Source organism: Tursiops truncatus, chromosome 9 (assembly GCF_011762595.2).
Source record: "Tursiops truncatus isolate mTurTru1 chromosome 9, mTurTru1.mat.Y, whole genome shotgun sequence".
NCBI lineage: Eukaryota > Metazoa > Chordata > Mammalia > Artiodactyla > Delphinidae > Tursiops > Tursiops truncatus.
Genome location: NC_047042.1, coordinates 68,370,114 through 68,392,756, shown reverse-complemented (window position 1 = coordinate 68,392,756; position 22,643 = coordinate 68,370,114). Strand labels below are relative to the sequence as shown.

At 37.8% G+C, this 22,643-nt stretch overlaps 1 protein-coding gene across 3 annotated transcripts in view; it reads left to right on the top strand.

The window, feature by feature from the left end:
- Positions 1–22,643, top strand: part of DOCK4 (dedicator of cytokinesis 4) — a 478,765-nt gene that overhangs the window by 390,736 nt on the left and 65,386 nt on the right. For all 3 annotated transcript variants that reach the window (XM_073809841.1, XM_073809840.1, XM_019925305.3), the window contains exons 27-30: positions 5,736–5,830; positions 16,396–16,471; positions 18,397–18,497; positions 19,245–19,303. In XM_073809841.1, the coding sequence (XP_073665942.1) occupies positions 5,736–5,830; positions 16,396–16,471; positions 18,397–18,497; positions 19,245–19,303 (331 nt within the window). The remainder of the gene's footprint in view (positions 1–5,735; positions 5,831–16,395; positions 16,472–18,396; positions 18,498–19,244; positions 19,304–22,643) is intronic.

The window sequence follows — 22,643 nt, the reverse complement described above, 5'->3', positions numbered from 1 at the left end:
TTCATTCTTCTGAATCTCATTATATGATGATCCATAATTATTTCCCTTTTAGTGGGCATTCAGGATGTTTCTGATTTTTGCCATTAGAAAGGATCCTGTGGTGTACATCTTGATACATATATCTCTATGGATTTGTGCCCTTATTGCTGTAGCATGAATTTCTGGAAGTAGAACTGTTGGATCATGGGATATATACATTTTAATCTTAATTGATACTGACAAATTATATATTGAGATTTTCAAATGAATCTTTTTTTGGTTGTTCTTTATGCCTAGCATCACTGCTTTTTTTCTCTTCTTATCAATTCAAAGAGAGATTTGGCCTAGCGTTTCCCCATGGGTCTCTAAGTCAAAATGAAGGTTGAAAGTGTGTAATTCTCAAGTATCTGCTAAGCCTAGTGCAGTTTTAAACTTCATTCTTGCTTGGAGAACCTGGGTGTCTCCAGGGTTACTGTTGGAGTGGCTTCCAGCATTGTGAACAGTAGGCCATTTCTTCTCCTTGGTCCTCAAGTACTTGTGAGTCACAGCGTCGCCTGAAGTGTGTAGGAGCGCGGACCTGAGCGCTGGTCCTCTGCATTGTTTCCTTCCTTCTCTAGAACATGCCATTATTTTAGAAATGAACAAAAGCAAAAACTAAGCAGTGATTAGGGTTTTTTTTTCCTTCTTCTGTTGTCAGTAATGTTTTATTATACACCTACCTTCTACTGGGGCCATATCCCTGGCATTTTATGCATATAGAGAGCAGTAAGACTCCTGTTTTTTGTTGATTGTGACTTTTCATATAGAACTGTGGTGATCTTGCTCTAAGCCTGACAGTGTACATGTTCTGGAAGTTATGTACAACATTATTATTACCTTTCATTGTCTCCCTTATACTGGCCCACTAGCTTTCAACAATCATATCTGATCAAGTCTCAGGCCAACTTTAAAACTCTGAGGACTTTACATTAACTGCAGGACAAAGTCCAGTCTTTTCGTCAAGTCTTCCTTAACTTCAGTCTACCTTCCATCCTCGTTGTCCTCCATCCCTTTCCAAATACCTTTCATTCCAGTCACTTAAGATTACTACGATTACTTGTATATTCCTAACAAACCATATAGATAATTTTTAATTCCTCTGGGTCTTTTTTTTTTTTTTTTTTGTCTACCTGAAATGCCTATTCCACCACACTTCACGTCCATTGCCTAATTTGTACCCCGTTAATCCCTTCCCTGATTTCAGCTCCTGCAGTAAAATCCGGCCCAGGTATCACTTTTTTTAAATGAAGCCTTCATAGACTGCAGTCCCCCTCTGTGACAGCATGTGCAACAATACATGTTATTATTTGTTGTTTCCTTGTATTCTTGATGACTGTGGGCTCTCTGATAGTAGGGGCTCTGTCTTTGTGTCCTAAGCACAGAGCCTGGAACATTAAATCTTTGTTGAATGAATCAACCCTCATAATAAATGTCTGCCTGCTTCAGAAGCCATCTTTTTCCATACAGTTATTTCAACTTATAGTCTTTATTTTATTACAGAAAAATAGTTCTATAGTTCTTGAGGATTGAGGACCATTTGAGAGTTATTTTTGCATGATGTACTTAAATAGTCAATTTTAAGGATATTAGTTTCAATGTGATAACGATTATTAACACTCTTTAATTGAATTCAGACCTTGCATCAAGGGTGTTACACATTTGAAATATTTGGCAAAATTTTAAAATAAGATTGACTATAGTCTAAATCATAAGTAAAGGAAATGTGTATCTAGAAGGCTCTGTCCCATTCATTGCTCTTGACATAAGGAGACAGTGTCGCAGGCTGTCTACGTACCTCATGATGCTTTTTTCCCAAATCTCTTAACTCAAGTTTCATGATCTCAAAAGGCCTCCTTCTGTGCCTCCCCAGTTCTGTTTCATACACCTGATTTCTGTCTGTGCTATTCTGATACTATAGTACATGTAAACACAAAACAATGTGTTATATATTGTAGTCAGAAAATCTTTGTAAAACCAGAATTTGATCCTCTTACATGTCTGCATAAAGCCCCTCAGTGTCTCCACATCGCCCTCGGGATAAATTTCCAAACTGCTTACCAGGGAAAAGGTATGAGATTTATTTACCTTGTATTTATTTATTTACCTTTGATTGGTCCCTATTTATCATTATCTTTCTATTTATCTATCCATCTTTTTTTTAATTTTTTTTTTTTAATTTTTGGCCGTGCCGCAAGGCATGTGGGATCTTAGTTCCCCACCCAGGTATCAAACCCCCTCCCCCTGCATTGGAATGCATGAGTCTTAACCACTGGATGGCCAGGGAAGTCCCTATCCATCTTTTATTTATCCCTACTTACCTACCAGCCCCATTTCTTGCCACTCCCCTTTGCAGCCTGGGCAACCTCTGTCTTGAGTCTGAGGCTTGGAGGTGCCCTTCCCTCTGTGTGGAATACCTGGCCCTCAGATGTATCCTGGTTTGTACCACGTGCATAAATAGATTAGCATTTGTCTCTCCCACAAAACTATGAGCTCCAGGAAGGCAAAGGTCACATTCAACTAACTTAACTCTGGTGTGGCATGTTGCAGGCACTCCATAAATATTATTGCATGAATAAATGAAAGAGTATATTTTACCCCACTAGGTGTCCCCAGCATCTTACACAGCACCCGGCACATATTAAAGGACCCGATATTTATAAATGAATAAGTGTTAATGATAATGTAACATCATAACAACTGCTCCGGCTTTCTTTTCTATTTGAATGTGAGACTTTTTATTGTTTTTGAAGGTTTTCATATGAACGTTCTTACTTGAACCTTTTACACTGCAGAAAAAGTGTTTTTGTAAAGTAACACCTCCCTGTCTTTTTTTATTTTGAACCCTTATTTGAATAATTACCGGAATACAGTTAAGTAACCATGTTGTGCTATTTGAAGTAAACAAACAGAAAAGAAACTGCTCCCAGGCGGCCAATTTTGAAATGATGGCATATGAAACACTTATTTCTGTGTGCTGTCCAAACAGGAGTATTATCACACCAGTATTCTTTTTCTAGATTATAAAAAAATCTGTTATTCAGTTATCGTTATGTGTGCAAAATAATTTCACATATCTATGCAGAAGTTCTTGTTTAGTGAAATAATCAGAGCTGAAAAGTACTCAGAACAGACAAGGAAATACCATTGTATTGGGGGAGGGAAGGGAGGGGATGCTGAATCTAGCATTCAGGTCTTAGTGCTTTAAAACATTGGAACTGAGTTTGAAATGTAACCTGTCGCATGGCAGCTGACAAGAAATACTTGCTGAACTAAATTACATGTAAGTACCACAGTGGAAGGTGTTTGTGTTACCATCTGCTAAAACATTAGCCTACAGTTGAGAAATAAGAAACATGTTTGCATACTGCATGAATAGATACGTGATCATATTAATTATTTTTAATCTTCTCCTCAGAGCTCAGTTCCAGAGAGGTTAAATAAATTAACAAGGTCACTGAGCCAGTTAATGACCGAGGCAGGATTACAATCTAGATTTCCTGATTCTCAGTATAATGTTCTTTTATTTTCATTGTAAGGTTTCTACAAATGAATGTCCTTGGTTCTGTAAAGGTAGATAAAGCTTAGAAACCTACTTGAGACACTGAAAAGTTTTCTTCAGGGAAATAAAGGTTGATGTCAATACATAAGCATTGGCACAAGGCCCATGCTGGCACGCCTTTTATTATATTTTGTGAGATAAATGGGAATAAGAAAATGAGACGGTACAGAAACAGGTTGTCTGTCTCCGCTCCTATACCTGGAATAATGTCACCTTTGTCCCCTGCACTACAAAAGAATGATCCAAGTTGCTAGCCCAGAAGATAGATATCTTGCTTCCTGCCGCCAATTTTTCAGCCAATTTTTTTCTCAGTGCAATGGACATCACACTCTCCTATTTCCCCCCGCAAAGGGTGCTGCCTCCAATTTCCAATTCCATTAAAAGATTGGAGGAGAAAAGATGAAACATCAGTATTTTAGAATTTATTTAAACTATTCCTAAGTACTTGTAGACTGTGAAAAAACAAGCAACTCACCACCTTCATGATTTTTTCTTTAATATCTATCTAAGCAAATGCAACAAGACAGGAAACTAAAGTGAGCTGTAACACTTTGAAAGGTAAATGCAAACATCATTTTTCTCAGGGATTATATGTGTTCATGTCTGGGAAACTCAAAAGAATCAACCGGAAAACCATTTGGAATAAGTTTTAGAAATGCATTAAAAAGGGCTTCTCACAGTTTTAGTGAGCTAATGACCTCCTATCCCAAGGGAGGGCTAGAATGGGAGGTGTTTCCCAAAATTATCTGACCCCGTAGTAGAACACATTTGGGAAACTGGTGATTCTGACAACACAGGGAGGATCTGTCTGGCCATTTAAAGAAAGATGACCTATTGGGCATGTTTGCACATGGCACGTACTACACATCAACGTATGTGTGCTGAAGCCAAAGAAGCTAAAATAAATTCTTGTCAAAATATTTATGGGTTTGATCAAAGCTGTTAGAATATGTAAACACACACACACAGCTCCAACCTGTTTCTTAGTTTTCTAGTTTCTATCTTTCTGTCTTCTGATGGTATGAGTGACAATCGTAATCTTATGTTCAAGCAGCTTACGTGCTTAACATAATGTATTGTTGGGTTTGATAAATAAAACTCATGTGTTTGGGGTGTTTTTTCTAAGCAAAACCATACTGTTGCCTTCAATCAGATTGTTAAATATATTTTCCTAGCAGTACTTAAGTTACAAAAAATTTTTTTAAGTTTTCTAGTTAATAAATCTAAATGATAGCTAGATTGAGCCAATCTCTTTTGGAGTAGGGCAAGCTCCATTTTATTCATTACCTACGGTGTGTTATCTTCTTGATTCCTTGTTAAATATAATGTGCTCCAGCACTTTGAACCTATCTCTTGTAACGTTTTAAGAAATATTTCCATGCCTGACAATAGCTTCTTGTCAAGAGTGTTTCCAGGTGATCTGTTTAAAGATAACATCTCCGTAAATACCACTCCCCCTGGTATGGCATCTCTGTGAAGAATACCTTGACACTCTCTTAGCTTCTAAGGACTTGTCACTGGGCTCAGCTTAGCGCACATCCATTATTTCTATTTATTCTGCATAGGACCCTCAGATTCTATAAAACTGCATGCATCCCATTAATACTGCATCTTCAGAATGCCCTCTAAGAAATATGGGATTTTTGCTTAAGATGCTTTTTAATGAACATAAAATCATCTTAAGCAAAACATTTCTCAATTTTGACACCCACTTAAAGGAAAGCAAAATCGAACCAGGACCATTTACAGTTCTCTTGAGTTGAAAAGTTCTGAAGTTTAGGACACTGTAATAGAAGAAAGAAAATACATTTCCCTGCTAATCTTCTGTTAACTAGTTTTCCATTTTATTTCTAAAACCTACATTTTTGGAGCTTGTGAAGAAAAACCAAAAGTCATTTCCACTGTGCATGAGAAAGAGAAGGAAAAAGGAACATTTGGGAAGGGTAGCAAACCAGCTGGGTGCTAAGAATGGGAAGGGTAATGATTCCCTCTCCTGGGTAAACTATTGAAATAGGGCTCCCTTCTCTGTAATTGCTTTGGAAATGGTAACAACAGCACTGTGTGTGTGTGTGTGTGTGTGTGTGTGTGTGTGTGTGTGTGTGTGTGTGTTGACAGTTATAATAACTCAGTAAAATTGTCTCTTTCCTCCTTATCCAAGGACTTCCTGCTGCAGATATTTACTGTGTTCCGAATATTGATACGCCCAGAGATGTTCCCAAAGGACTGGACTGTCATGCGCTTGGTGGCTAACAAGTAAGACATTTACATTGATAATAACTGCAGCTCATTGCATGGGGGAGAGGAGACTGCAAAACAGTCTTTTCACTTTGGTCTCAAGTTTGAAACCTCCAAATCCTGGAGTTCTTTTTCTTCGCCTCTGAATTAATTTCTCACTCATTTTTTGGTTTTTTGCTTGTTTATTTTTTGTTTTTTTTTTAATGATTACTATTTGTTTTAAATAGGTAATATATTAACATAGTTCAAAATCAAACAATATAACAGAGTATGCCTTGAGAAGTCCCCCTCCCATTACCTTATTTATCACCTACCCCCAGCCTGAAGTAACCACTTTTATTAGTTTCTTACATGTCCTTCCATTGTTCCTTTATGCAGGGCCTAGCAGGTAGCACAATAGATAAACTCCCTTGCACATCTCTCTTTCACTTAAATCCTGGCAGTCTTTCCGAATCAACACATAGAAAGCTCCTCATTCATTTATGGTTTCTTTTTCTTTTGTAGCTGTATAATATTCTGTTAACTAGACGTACCATAGTTTATTTAACCAGCCCTGTTGCTGGGCACTTGAGTCGTTTCTGATCTTTCTTAATTCATTTTAACTCAGCAGAATCCATTAAGCATCTCCCATGTACTGAGCACTGGGAATAAGATATGACCCTTGAGTGGGACACATGAAGATTGAAGGTCCTGTTATACATCTGAGAAATGTGACCAGCAGAAGGCTGAAATAGTGCTCTGAAGGAAGTTCAGAACTAGATACAGACATATGGGAAGTTATTGATGTAAAAGTGAATCTCTGAGAGTTGATTAGATTAGCTTGTATTAAGCATATCGGGGGGCGGGGGAGGTAGAATGATCTGAGGTCAATACTTGGATGAATAGGAGTCAGGAAAGGAGAGTAGGGGATGGTCAGAATGGCAGGAGCTGTTCCTGGAGGGCACAGTGTCATGGATTTATCTGCTGTCACCCTTCTTGCCTCTAGTATCTCAGGATACAAAATGAAGATGAAGTTTTTTTAGGAAAGTGGCCTGATCTCCACACTTGTAGTTTACCCTATTTCATAAGCATTCTTTCCTTCAAGCCCACATATGCCTGCCTCTCCTTCTTCCTTTTCTCCCATCCCCAGCACTCCCATGCTTAGGGTGAAGGTTAGATTCTCCAGGTATCTATTCATAGGCCAAGGACGCTGTATGTCCTCCCCAGATGCCCAGATATGATGGTGGTAACAGCCTCAGGAAAATAGGGTTTGATTTTGATTAGATATGCCTAATATGGCTTCTGCTGCAGTATACATTTATAAACGGGGAGGTGTTAAAATGCTGTGTTAAAAACTTGGTGAAGTAACAAACAGTATAATATGGCATATTATATTTTACATAAGTACAGAAACAGCTTTTCCATTTTGAAGACTAATTGAGACTCCTGAAATAGCTCTCTTTAGAGTTTAGCATATTTAGTTTGATATCTGTGAGTAGAATCAAATAACTCTTCATCTGGATGTCCAGATGCTACAGATTTAAGTGGGAGCCGTTGGTCATGTATCTGCCCTTATTACCAAAGAGCAAATATTCCGGGTACCTGGCAAGGGCTATGGAGTGGTCCAGGGAGCCACATGGGAAGGGGTCCAGGCTGCTGACATCATCATCATACAGCATCATCATTTGGCCATTCTGCCTGCCCTGTGTGCAGAGGGATATTTTGAGTTGAATTAGAATTTTCAGTGGGGGACTTCCCTGGTGGTGCAGTGGTTAAGAATCCGCCTGCCAATGCAGGGGACAAGGGTTCGAGCCCTGTTCCGGGAAGATCCCACATGCTGCGGAGCAACTAAGCCTGTGCTCCACAACTACCGAGCCTGCTCTCTAGAGCCCGCAACCACAACTGCTGAGCCTGTGCTCTAGAGCCCGCGAGCCACAACTACTGAAGCCCGCACACCTAGAGCCCGTGCTCCACAACAACAGAAGCCACCGCAATGAGAAGCCCGCGCACCGCAATGAAGAGTACCCCCCCTCGCTGCAACTAGAGAAAGCCCACGCGCAGCAACAAAGACCCAACGTAGCCGATAAGTTAACTAATTAATTAAATTGAAAGAAAACCAGCAGCTGTTATTAAAAAAAAACAAGAATTTTCAGTGGCAGAAATTCAAACTGAAAGTAAATTTAACATTTTGTTCCTTTTGTACAAAGGCGGTGCTTGAGCTTCTGAAAACCATGGCAACCATGTGGCTTTTGATATGAGATGCCATCACGCTCTGCCCCACCTAAAAATCTCTACTCCATTTAGGAAGACTTTATTGTCACAGGAGTGGGTAGAAGACTTGGAAGTCTAGATTCTGTTTTTAAGTAAACATATGATGTTCAAGAGTTTCATCTATAATGTTAACCAAATAGGAACATGATTTTGTTAGAAATGAGCTCTGTGTAATGCATTTAAACAGAAGATTAGTCCCGTAGCAAACCCAAGAAAAAAGGCCATAAGCGTTTGCTGAATGCAATAACATCATTCCATTGCCACCCAAGTCAGTGCCGATAGGAATCTGGCACTACTTTTCCACTGGCGATGACGGGCTGTGGCAGATCCAACCTGATTCACAGACCAGGACCCCAGGGCCTGGTAAAGCACCTGCCAAGTTGGAACAGACCACCTGCTCTTTGCTGTTCAGTTTCCCTCTCCTCTCCTCATTTAACTGCCATTTCCCATTCAAATTATGAAAGCCTGTGGGATCTTTCTTGTGCTATACATGCAATGCAGTTCAGAGATAAGCCTTTAGCTGTTTGTGCCTTATCTGTAAAAAAATATTAACCTCAATAAATTGGTAGAAAAATAAATTTCTGAAAGATGTTAAAGATATTTTAAATGTGTTAAAGAGCACACACCAGAAGGAAAAAGTTTTTACTTTGTTAAACTGTATAGAAGCAAGTTGCAGAAGCTAGATCTAGGTCCCTGAAGTTGACCACCTTTTCCTCCATGATACTAACTTTCTTAGACAAATATTTGATAAGGGCCCCTCAAAGAGGCATTTCAACCTGAACTCCCACTTTTACTACCCACTTGTTTGCTTAATACGTGTCAAATTTATAGTAACTGGCCGAGAGGTCACCATTGCCCTACACTTGAACTCAACTGAATAGCTCATCCCGCAAAATATGTTATTTTATGTGCTGGTCCTTTCTTCCTGTGTTTTCAAGTCAGTTAAATGCCCTTAACTTTCTTCCGTCAACTGTGCTGTCCCAAATCCTGTAGCCTCTCTGCTTTATGTGAAGTCCTGCCGAAAGCTGTGACTACAGACACCTGGCGATTAGTATGGTCTTTTGTTTATTTCTACCTGAACGTCTCACATTGTGCAACGTAGTAAGTGTGTCCAGGCTAAATTTCACAAGGATAAGAAACTTGACTTCTGCCTGCTGGCAAAGCTCTATTGTGCCTGTCCACTGTAATTTCTTGGTAGGATGAGGACAACTGCTCAATCTGAGAAAGAAAACATAAGGGAGATGAAAATTAAGTACCAAAAATACAGGACACTTTGAGACAAGCTTCTCTCCACCCCCTTCCATACACATTGCAAAATACAGTACAAAAATAAAGTTACAGCTTTATACATATTTTCAAGGAGATAAATCTTGTAACGGACTTACTTACAGAGAAGAGTAAAAACTCCCAGGCCCTGCAGCTGAAATTTCAGGTCCTTATTTTGTTTATCTTGTGTGCATTTGGCTTCAAACATATACTTTTTTGTGTGTGTTTTTTTCCCACCAAACACTGAATTGTTTAGCTGATTACTGCCTTCACCAGTTTAGCATTCAAATGAGATCTGTGTAGCAAATAAGTGATGTATTGAATCAAAGATTCTTAGGGAAGGTCATCCATTCATTCACTGACCTATTCATTCAGTACATATTTTCCAGTGTCTAACGTGTAAAAATAAATGTCATAGAGATAAAAAGCACAGTTCTATGAGAGGGGTTATGAAAGGAACTTTGTTCTGGACTAGGATAGGAGGAGTTTTTTTGAAGGAGTGAAACTTGAGCTGAAATCTAAAGCAGGAGTTAACAGGCAGATAGCAAAGGAAGACTGTTCTTATCAGCAGGAATAGCATATACAAAGGCCCTGTGGTCAGAGTGAAGATGGCACATTCAAGGAGCTGAAAGACTGTGTGGCAGAAATGTCAGGAGGGAAGGAACAAGTAAAAATGAGGTTGGAAGAAGACAGGGTCCAGATATTAGGGGGTAGAGAGACCAGAGAGAAACCAGGAAGGACCAGTTAGGAGCTTAATACAGCAGTCCAGGTAAGAGATGATGATGGCTTGAATAGGTGGATTGCAATGAAGGTAGTGAGAAGATCAATTCTGAAGACAGAGATGATAAGACTTGCAGATGACTGGCTGTGGGCAAGAGAGAAAAAAATTTGAAGATAGCTCTTAGAATTTTGGCCTGAACAGAAGGACAAATGATGGTGCCTTTCACTTAGATGGAAGATACTGAGAGAGGAGTAGCGTTAGGGGTGGGAGAGGTGAGGAATCCTGTATTGAACAGAAGTTTGAGATGCTCCTAGATATCCAAGTGGAGATGTAGGAGAAGAAGCTGGACATGCTTGTATCGAGCTCAGAGAAGAAGTCAAGGCTAGAGACATACATTTGAGGGTCATTAGCATTGGGTAGTATTTGAAGCCATCAAACTGAATGAGAGCACCCTAGAAGAAAGTATAGATTGAAAAGAGAAGACTACTTAAGCCTGGGCCCTGGAACATGCCAACCATTCAAAGGCCAGAATGTTGAGAAGCAACCAGCAACAGAGACTGAAAAGGGGTAGCCTGTGATGAAAGATGAGAACCAGAAGGGTATAATACCGTATGAGGAAAATATTTCATGAAGGAAGGAGTATCAGGAGCTGCTGGGAGGTTGGAGGATGAAGACTGACAATTATCCCTGGGATTTGGCAGTGCAGTGTAGATATTGGTGACCTTGACAAGTGCTGTTTCATGGAGTGTTGGAGATGAAAGTCTCATTAGAGTGAATTTGCGAACAGATGGGAATTGAGAAAGTGAAAGCAATAATTATCAGCTCTTTAGAAGATTTTGCTGTAAAAGGGAGCAGAGAAATGGGGCTATATCTGGAAGGAGATATGAGTACTAGGATTCATTTCTAAATATGGAATATTATGCATGTTGGTTCACTGATAGGAAGGGCACAGAAAAGAGAAATATTGATGGTGCTAAAGAAATCAGGCCCAAGTGAAGGAACGGTGTCCTTGGATGGGCAAGTAGGGATGAGAGCAAGTATTTCTCATTGTGCCTGTCTGTCAGCTTTCCTAAGGGGTGGCACCTGTCCACCATCGACTTGCACTGGAAACTAAATCAACTGTGTAAGCATGCAGTTTAGTTCATCTGACGTTGTTTTTTGTGGTGAGACTTCTCAATGAAAGAAGCTCACCACACTCAGAGTAGCACTGATCTAGTGCACAAAAGGAAGCTTGGCCTTAGCTAGGAGCACTGATACTTTGTCCATAGTAACAGGAAGGAAGACAGAGTATGTGACACTGACCATGAAAAGTTTTATGTTAGAGTAGCTGATCTGTTGAACACCCATTGTACTATTGTTTTTTGTTGATGGTGGTGTTTTTCTATTAGGGTAATTATCTTTAAACGCTTTTACTGTCCAGGAGGAAAGATAGTGATTTTTATCAAAACTATATATTACTGAGATGAATGTACCAAAAACTTTGATAGTTATAGCAAATATTTACACAAGAATTGCCTGCACACTGCATCTCCAGGTGAGTTGTGAGGAGCTGGTAGAGAGAATGGATACATGAGGAAAGGCAAGAATACATTAAGGTTTAAGCCTAATAGGTCAGAAAAACTGAGGCTTTTGTGACATGAGTGATGTTTTGCCAATACTGCCCGGAGGAGGAGGTCAAGGAATTTTTAAAAATTCTTCCATTTCAATTCTTCTTCTTTCTTTTTACCTCACCCTCACTGCATGCTTCCTTCACCGAAAGCAAAATTACTGATCCTTTAACTTCTTCCCCATTTTGGCGGATTCTGTGCTCTCCACTTGGAGTGCCTTTCTCCATCAGCTTTACCTGTCCTAATTTCAGTCTCTTCTTCAAAATATCTATAGAAAAGTATAAAAAGTTCTACAAGCTTTACATTTTAGAATTATCTAGTACAGCAAGTAATTATCACAAAGCATACATTTAAATACAGGTTTGAGGCTATAGTCATTCAACAAACACTGGGCTAGGCCCTTGGTGATGCAGTGTTTAACACGGACAAATTCCCCAAATGTCATTGCTCTCCAAGTTCCAACCCTTGTTTGTCTTCTCTTCCATCTGTAACACCAGACCTCAGAATGAACTGTCACATGCATCAGAATCACCTGGCTGGGCCCCGGTGCGATCTCACCAAGCCGTAGGCACTGGTGAGGCCCTAAAGTCTTATGTATCCTTCAGGTGTTGCTCATGTACTGACATTTGAGGACCACTAGCTCAGATCAGTTTCCCTGATGGCTGTCCAGGATTTTTATCTGCCCTAAATGTCTTTGTGGTGATTTCTTCTGCCCTCTTAACCTGCCAGGTTGTAGGGAAATTGTCGTACTCCAAATTTAGATCTCTATAGCTTTTCAGTGCACAAACATCAGCCTTGTTGATGCCCAATTTATCCAAAAGGTGCTTCTCTCAATCCATTTATAATTTATGGAGATGGGCTTTTGCTTCAGCAGATTATCAGGTTGGAGTAGTTTTCAAAAGGACGGTTTATAGGAGATGAGGTTTCTATAGGAGGGATAACGTTGCTTAAAAAATACTTTCTAAATGCCAGGAATGAAGTGGCAGGTGGAAAACTTGAAGAAAGAGCTTTGATTTCTTTGCACCAGTTTCTCTTTTATGTATACATCTATCCTGCTGTGCCATAGATTAGGGTTGTCAAAAGTGATCCTTATGCCTGCATTTCTGTAACAGACATCAGTATTTTGACCGTTTGTAGTAAAAGATTGCAAGGGCTTTCTTAGCTGTTGAGTTGGAGCGCTGAGATTTAAAATGTTCCCATATTCAGAAACTGAGTCATGAGTAAAAGAATAAAACCAAAGGAGCCACACGGTTTTGGATAAATTAGAACAAGTAAAGAAAAATCCTTAAACACTACAGGTATCCACTACAGTGAAGGAGTAATAATGTATATATGCCTTTAGCTGGCTTGGAGACCTGTGTGCCAGGAAACTGTCTTAGTGCTGAGACATAAAAAGCTTTGGGAGCTGCCTCTGTGACTTGGGCTGAATGTTATGAGCATAAATTAAAAGCAATTGAAGTAGAGTCATTTTAAGATCTTTCTAGCCCTGAGGAGTCTTATTTTTGGAGGTCTTACCCTTCATCATATCAAACGTTAAATAGACCCACATGCCACACGCCAAAATGAAAAGCAATTTCTACAGTTTGCTTTTTAAATTATTGGCCTATGGAGTAAATCATTTAATTCCAATTACCTGTGATTTCTCAGCACTTCTGTTTACTTAGGAATTCTTGTTAAGTTATAAAAAGTAACCTCTAGTTTTTTCAATATAAAAGAAGTTGCATGACTATTAAATTAGACAATTAATGAAAATGTTGCCTTCTGTGGACATGTTATGAACCTTCTTTTAGTTTTTATTTTGCAGTTTTAGTTTTTGATTCCGTAACACTTTTTCAGGGCTCAATATTTTCCAAAGGCCCTGTGCCCTGTACCTCTTGTGCCTGATTATAAAGCAGCCTTGATAAGATAAGAGGGTGAGGTGTTCAATCCAGAGCAAGGATGCAAGACCCATTAAAGAACCACAGTAGTCATCAGCCTAAAATTCTAGAAGGCAGGAGAATGTGAAGCAGTGTTGTTTGGAACGTGCTTCTGACTCAGACCTACCTCTCTAGAGCCTTGCTTTTCAAAGGGTGAATCAACATCATTAACATCTCCTGGAGCTTGTTAGGAAGGCAGACCCTCAGGCCCTATCCCAGGCCTGCTGAATCATAATCTGCATCTTAACTAGATTACCAGGTACCCATGAAAGTTTGTCTAACTTTTAAAAGTCTAGAGCAGTGTTTCTCAGTTTTGGGTGTACATAGACTCTTCGGGGAGCTTTACCAATCCTGACGTCCAGGTCGCACCCCAGCCCAGTTATTAAATCTCTGGGGGTGTGATCCTGACATCTGTGTTTTTAAAGCTCCCAAGTGATTCCAGTGAGCGGCCAGCTTGAGACTCACGGGCCCTTCATAAAGCCAGAGAGGCTCCATATTGTTTCCCAGCAAGCACAGTTCAAGAAGCCGTGGATTTTTTTTTTTTTTTTTTTCTTTTTGCGGTTCGCGGGCCTCTCGCTGCTGTGGCCTCTCCCGCCGCGGAGCACAGGCTCCGGACGCGCAGGCTCAGCGGCCATGGCTCACGGGCCCAGCTGCTCCGCGGCATGTGGGATCTTCCCGGACCGCGGCACAAACCCGCGCGTCCCCTGCATCGGCAGGCGGACTCTCAACCACTGCGCCACCAGGGAAGCCCGAAGCCGTGGATTTTGTGTATGTGTTTGGGACCCAGCATATAAATAACGAGTGAGTAATCTTTGCCATGGAATAATCTCTCTCACTTGGAAGATTGAGTTTGGTGGTTCCTTTCCGGAGCATTGGGCCCAATAACCCAAATCCCAGATATGTCATGTTTCACTAACATTAGAGGTTATTGTTTCTGAACAACAACCCAAGCTAGAGTTGTGGGCCAGAAGGTGGTTTTTGATGTAAAACTCAGGTGTGGTGGGACTGTGTGTGTTTCTCCATTGGATGTCAAAGCAGAACGTTTGTTAAGGATGCAAATTTTTCTTTTTTAAACTTAGAAGCTAACACAACATTTTTACTCAACTAGGCTCCAATATAAAATAATTTTTTTTAATTTAAATAAATAAATTTAGAAGCCCCACAATCTACTAGATGCTGGGCAAAGAGTCCCTTCCTTGCCTGATAGCATTTCATTTTCTGACAAGTAAGCTTTAGTTTCATATAGTAAGATTTGAATTAACTACTTGGGAAACTTAGCATTATTGATTTCACCAGTGTCTGGACAATTGCCACTTTACACACCTGTTACTTGCAGGTGATTTGTCTCTTTGATAGGAAATTCACTGTTGATATCTGCCATTTGAGAGGGGAGAAGAAACCACAGGACTTCTCAATCTCATAGGCTTTACTTATACTTAATTTTCGTAGGATGATTCACTGAAAGATGTAAATGACATATAAAAGGCACATGTATGTAACACAGTGCTTGCTCATGGTAGAGCAAGTGCCCATGAAAATGGTGATTTTCTTCTCTTTCCTCTTCTTACCTTGAGCTTCCACATTCAACGATCCAACTCCTTAGCCTCGCTAATCCTCCTGCCCCACAAGGAGACTATAATAGTGAGTTTTCCAGCAGATTACAATAATGAACATTTAAGTTCTTCAAAGACTATAAATATTCTTGTAATTAGTAAATGCTCTTCTAATCTATATTTTACCAGTAGGACAACCAAGGTGTGAGGTTGGTGGGGGAGTTTTGTTTTGTTTCATGTTGTTTTACCTATAGGGTCAGACAGCTATATCCTTCAGTTACAAATCCCGTAATGAGAGCTGCGGTCTCATCACATCACAAGCGCTTACTTACGCATGCGTCTTAAAAAAGGCCAAAGACATTTTAAATATCAATCATTTATACGTTGGTGCTTTGTTTTGGGTGGTTTGGGGAGTGACCTATCTTGTTTCAATATAATGCTATATCTAACATTAAATGAACCAATTGGAAATACATTCAATTTTGAATATATACTCTTGTAGCTGTAAAAAGGAGCAGATTTTGAAGAAAATGGATAACTCAAGAGTTAACCAAGAATACTCACCAAATCTTCCTTTTTTAATCTCCCTAACAAAATACATATGACTGTATATGCCACCTCTGACAGGCTTTCCCTAATTTCTCCAGCTCAGAGATGCCCCATTCTCTAAATTGCTGTAACACTCACTGTCAGTTTCACATAGCTTAGTACTGGGTTATAGACAATTTCACAGTCTGTAATGGTTTCTTTAGTGGCAATCCTGTCACCATGAGAGAAGGAATCTGACTTCCATAGCTCTTACATGCCCCCTAACACCTTAAACGGGAGAGAGCAGGAGAAGATACCTAATAAATACTCAATGTGGTCTGTCGTTTTATCCTATCCATTTCATCTTTGGGCTCCATCTCTTTTTCTGTATTTTTTAAAAGTCTGACTTTCTTCCATGTTAATAAAATATAGAATATTATAGGTTTATTAAATCATTTTTGCTTTGGAAATTTACAAATTACAAAACATGAAGATATTAATATAATTCTGAGTCATATGAATTCATAGATTTTTCTGCATATCATTTCAGTGATGGATTTCTTTTCCTTCTTTTTTTTCCTGGGCATCTGTTCTCTTTTTTATTTCAAATATGAATTATCTAGTATAGTTCCACAGGCTTACTGAAGGTTTTTTTCTGTCTTAGTTACTTTATTCTTGCCTGATAAATGATTTTCACTAACGTGATGTTTCCAACTTAAAATGTATTCTCTTTTATCACTAGCGTTATTATTACAACAGTCCTGTACCTGTCAGATGCACTTCGTAAGAACTTCTTAAACGAAAACTTTGATTATAAGGTGAGTATCCATTTAGATGACTATCCTACTTGGGCTAAAAGGTTTCACATTGTCCCTCAGGAAATTACCGCAAGTATTTTCTTTCTCTTAGTAGTAGAGAAATAAAGTTATTCTGTTTACCTCAAATTAATCTTGGGCCCTATTAGTTTCAATTATGAATAATGTTAGAAGAGTGTTTCATTATATTTTTGAACAAGTTAGGTCTATAAATATGTTTATCAACCTGGTGGAAATCACAGTGCTTAAGAGGAGAGAAAGTTCTTTATTGTTACTGTAAATTTTAATTCTTATTCTTTTTGATCCCTATGCATGCATGACAAAAAGAACTTAGAGCATAATGTTTTTAAGACATCTTTTAAAATAGAGTTTATGTGAAGAATGTATTTACAAAGTAAACCCTTTAGTTCCTTCACTTCTCCTTCTTCCCATTTTTTAGAATGAATTAGTGAAAAGAAATAAAAAATGAAAGATTAGTAAGATTCTTTAAGACAGATCTCTATGTAAGTCTGCAGTGTAATGTGATACGCCTGGGTCTCTAAGAATTCTCGATACACCATTTTTAAAATGGGAAATGATAAATAAAAATGGGCAGTGCCTATCCTGGTTTCCCTTCTTAGTGGTGTTTTATGTTTTTTACATCTTTGTTTCTTATTCTTTTAAAAATAACCTCTTTTATATTAAACATTTAATAAAATGTCCTTATCAGGTAACTAGGAAATACAAAAAGTACAATAGAAACCAGTGAAATTTTAATGGTTCCATAATATGTCTTTATACTTTACAATAAAGTATCAAAATTTCATAATCACAGTGCTACTTTGTAATATTCAAGTTGTTTCTACTGTTTTATTCTTATAAATTACTCTTTTTATGTGTATTCTTACAAAATAAAAGTTGGCATATATTCCTAGTTATTCCTTTGGATAAATATTTGTAAGTGAAAATATTGTTAAAGACTGTACCAATTATATTTGATTGCCTATATATACGCCAACACTAGAAGAGACAATTTAGGGGGGCAATTTGATAAAGGGAACAATTTTTTTTGCTTTAATTTACATTTCTTACTAGTTATGTTATTAATTATTCATTAGTTATTAGTTATTAACTAGTTATTAGTATTGAATAATTATTGACTAAATTCATATTTTGTAAAGAATATGTTCTTGATTTTTGTTCATTATTTTGCTTTGAGTGTTATATTCTTTTTTATTTGTGAGAGCTCTTTATGTATAAAAGATATTAACTCTTTATAATATTTCTCCTATTTATCTTTAATTTTACATGGTGTCAGTAGAAAAGTAGTTTCCTTCCATGATGTCCTCCATGTTTTTGGTTAGGTTTATTTTTGGCAATTTTATTCTGATCTCTTTCTGATGCTGTTTTTAGTATAAGAGAACGTAGAAGATTTGTCTTGGTAGGGAATTTTTATATACTCTCTGAATTTAAAGCAATTAGCATATCCAAAAGAGTGTACGTATCTTTTTTTTCAGTTCTACATGGAAAGGGGTTCCAAAAATGAAGTCACACAGGAGTAAAGTAATCCAACTTATACCTCAGCCTCCTTGGAGACACGCAGACGTGTTATAAGAGAAACAAAACATCTGCCATTTAGCATGTACCAGAGAGCTCATGAAACTTGGGATACAACATTGAAGCAATACAAAAATAGATAGTATTTATTTAGTTAGTTTACTTCTTTGTTATAGAAAATTTCACACATATATAAAAGTAAAGAGTATAGTATGATGAATCTCTCGTGTACCCATACCCAGCTTCAACTATTACCAACTCATGGCCAATCTTATTGCAACTATATCCCCCATTCACTTACCACTTTTGAAGCAAATCCAAGGTATCATGTCACTTCACCTGTAAATATTTTTGTAACCCCATAGTATTTAAATATCTCATTCTCGTTTTAGATCTGGGATTCCTACTTTTACCTTGCAGTCATTTTTATAAACCAGTTGTGTCTGCAGTTAGAGATGTTTACACCTTCCAAAAAGAAAAAGGTGTTAGAAAAGTAAGTACCAGTGTATAATCGGGTAAGAATATGAGGCAAATAAAATGTGGTGCCTTTTAAAGAGTATTTTAGTTCAAGTGATTCATAAATCAGATCTCCATAACTAGAAATCATAGTGGAGAGGCATTGACCAAGAGGACAACAAGGAGTCCTTTCTGGAAATTTCACTATTTTGAACTTATTTAAACATTTTTGTCCTCAATCTTTCAGGATTCAAAATTACCATAGAAGCAAAAAATTATGAGACAAATCTGTTTTACTAAAGGATTTATATGAGGATTTGAATTAGAGGCATCAAGACGTGTACATTGTACAAAGTTCCAGTTATAAAACGAATAAGTCATGGGGATGGTGGGTACAGCATGGTGGGTACAGCATGGATACAGCATGGTGACTATAGTTAATAATACTGTATTGCATATTTGAAAGTAACTAGGAGAGTGAATCTTGAAAGTTTTCATCAAAAGAAAAAAAATTTGTAACTAGTTATGGTGATGCATATTAACTGGACTTATTGTGGTGACCATTTTGCAATATATACAGATATTCAAATTGTTACATTATACACCTAAAACCAATATGATGTTATATCAGTTATACCTCAATGAAAAGTCACCTGCATTAAACATCTTCAATTAAAAACATATTGCCTTTTAATTCAGAATGATAGATTGTGTCCTAAAGAGACACAGATAACTTCTTTGTTCTGGAATCTTTTTCACAGGTTTGATTTTTGTTCTATTTCAGGTATGGTGACATGCGGGTAACGATGGGTTGTGAAATTTTCAGCATGTGGCAGAACCTAGGTGAGTGATGAAAAAAGAAGCACCTCGATTTTTAGCTTATCACTGTCCTTTTAAGTGAACAAATGAAGAAGGCCAATTTACCAATGACAGCATTTGAAACCAAATGTCTAAATCAATAGAGAAATCTATAGAGACTAACTGACACTTTGGCATTGAATAAGGTTACAACTAATTCTGTAAATTGGTGTCTGTCTGAAAAATCACCTTTCTTTTGTGTGTTTCATTATTACTGAATGACAAATTTTATAATCTAACATTGTTCCAATAATACATGCTATTCTAGCAATGAGCTAACCTTTCAGAGTTTGGAATTGTAGCAGCTCAAAATTTCTAGAACTCTGAATCGAGGCTCTGAATGACAATAAATTTAGAATAAACTTTATGAAACATTGACTTGAACATCTGTACTCTTAGAAACTTAAAAACCAATGACCTATATCATGAAGAGTATAGCCAAAGGATTTTAAAGCATCTGCAGTTGCTAAGAAACAATTAGATCCAATTGTGTTAATCTGCCACAGCAGATAGGGCATATTATCTAGCAAATTGGTTGCGTAGAAAACAACAATATTTAGAAGATAAACTGTTTTAAAATCTCATTGACATAGGGTTTCTTTATTGAAAGTCATAACGTATTTAATTTGGTATGTTAACTATGCAAGTTTATAGTATTCATTTGCTGTTACTGCGTTGTAGTTCCTCCTTGTGATTTATTAAAGTGATGGACCTATTTGAATTGAATATATAATGACCTGAAAGTATTATATCTTTCCTCTTGGGCTCATCCAAGCACAACTTGGAGATGGCAGGATTTGTTTTCTGTAAGTGAAAATAGAACCATTATCATTTTACTTCAATTCATGTTACAGAGTGATTTTTGACCAGGATATCCCTCAAATGTACAATATATACAAGGCAATTTGAGGAAGCCTTGTTATATATAACTGAGCCCAGTGTTCAATGCTTGCTGATAATTTCAGGGAAAAAAAAGCAAGTTAGCATCTTTGAAAGTAACCTCCGACTGTCTAAAACCAGCCAGAAGAAGCCTAGGAGGTATCTTTAGATTCAGCTCAAAAATAACATCAGGGCTTCCCTGGTGGCGCAGTGGTTGAGAGTCCGCCTGCCGATGCAGGGGACGCGGGTTCGTGCCCTGGTCAGGGAGGATCCCACACGCCGCGGAGCGGCTGGGCCCGTGAGCCATGGCCGCTGAGCCTGCGCGTCCAGAGCCTGTGCTCCGCAACGGGAGAGGCCGCAACAGTGAGAGGCCCGCGTACCGCAAAAAAAACAAAAAACAGAATGATAAGACCAGGACAGATTCGTTTAAGTTGACAGAATGTTAGAAAACATTGCAGGTTAACCTCTTCTAGATAAATCTCAGCATTGCCCTGTATGGTTATTTCCACATAAATCTTTCTTCAAGCCGTCATACTTGTTCCCTTAGGCCCATGACCCATGGCTTGCTGAATAAAGCTGGCACCTTTTGTCTCACTAAAGAAGTCATTGTGTACTTCATGAACTCTTCTCCTCTATTTTGTCTTTAACAAAAATATTTCTACCCCTCTGGGTTTTATGTTATGTCTTAGTTTTCATCAGAAATCTATAGAATGTGAAAAATCTCTGGAGCATACTGGTCCCCATAACACGTTATGAGGTCAGTGCTCTTAGAACAGTGATACGCAGTAGACAGCATCACCTGGAAGCTTGTAAGAAATGCAAACTGTCTAACTCCTCCCCAGACCCACTGGAATAGAATCTCTGAGAATCTCTGAGACGGGCAGAGCAGTCTGAGATTTTACAAGTTCTCCAGGTGATTCTTATGCACTTGGCTAAAGATTAAAAGGCACTGCTTTAGACAACGCTCTCCCCTTCCTTTGTTTTTCCAGCCCTAAAGGCTAGCTCTAGCACTGTGTTAGAAAAGACTTATTATACTCAAGTACAGATTCCCAGCATGACATAGTTCAAGGATAGGGTGAGTGTACATCTTCACTTCATTCCTTTCTGCATTATTTCCCTAGAGTTGCGGTCTGAGACTTCCAAAACATCAGGTGAATTTTAAAGGTCATTGCTACTATACAACAACTGGAATTGGAGAATGTTTAGAAATGTTAAAACCTCTTTTCCAACATATATTTTTATAAATATGATATGATAATAAAAATTAAGTATTCAGGGTATTTTGACACCTTTGTAGAGGTTAAGTCAGCTTGTTACGTAAGAATATCAAAATACATTAGTTATAATTTGGTTTACCTATAAATATGTCATATTGAGTATTTTGAATGCTAAAGGAAAATTTATTCAGATAATTATAGATTTTCATTTTTAATGGAACAGGCCGATAGATTCAATTTAACATAATCCATAAAGCACTGGCCATGTTCAAGTTACTTTGAGGGATAAAAGAAAAAATGGTCCATGCCTATTAAAAGCTTAGTTTTTAAATCTGATATTTTAAACTTTTTGTCCAGTTTATGTGGAGCAGTAAAAAGCTTGATAAAGACATATTCACCATGTTTTCATAAAGCAAGTAAACTGTTATGATTTCATAATTTAAAATCCTCAATAGTTTTTAGTAGATACAAAAAGCACTAAGTTTTGGAAAATAAATTGAGTAGAGGAAATTCCCAGAGTCACTAAATACCCAATTAGTTGAAACTTTCCAGTTGGTCTCATTTAGAAACACAAATTTTACTGGACAATATATGAAAATCAGATTTTGGTCATTGGTGTTTACCTCAGAAGTGTGGAAACTCTTCCATATGCTAGAAATAAGTTAGTTTTTGCGTTCTGCTGAGGACAAGGAAAAAAGGGGCATATATAATTTAGGGACTAGTCTACTTTTAAACATAAAGCTTTTTTTTTGATACAACATGTATATCAAGAGTTCATATATCATCGATACATAATCTAAATATTGCACTATACATACAAGTTTGCATACAGAAATTTATAGACAAAACATAAAGCTTTAGGATTTTCAAATCTGATCATTATAGCTCCTAGATTTACCTGTGAGCAGTGGTTCATATGGTAATTCTGTTTTTAAGTTTTGAGGAATCACCATACTGTTTTCCATAACAACTGCACCATTTTCCATTCCTACTAACAGGGCACAGGGTTCCAGTTTCTCCACGTCCTTGCCAGCACTTATGTCCTGTTTTTTTTGTTTGTTCTCGTCTTGTTGTTGTTGTTGTTGTTTTTTACAGTAGCCTCCCTAATGGCTGTGAGGTGGTATCTCATTGTGGTTTTGATAAAACGATTTATTTTTGAAGAGTAAAACAAATAGTGATAAGTGAACACCTTTTCTTAGGTGTGTTATTCCTCAGTATTTTCAATTTAT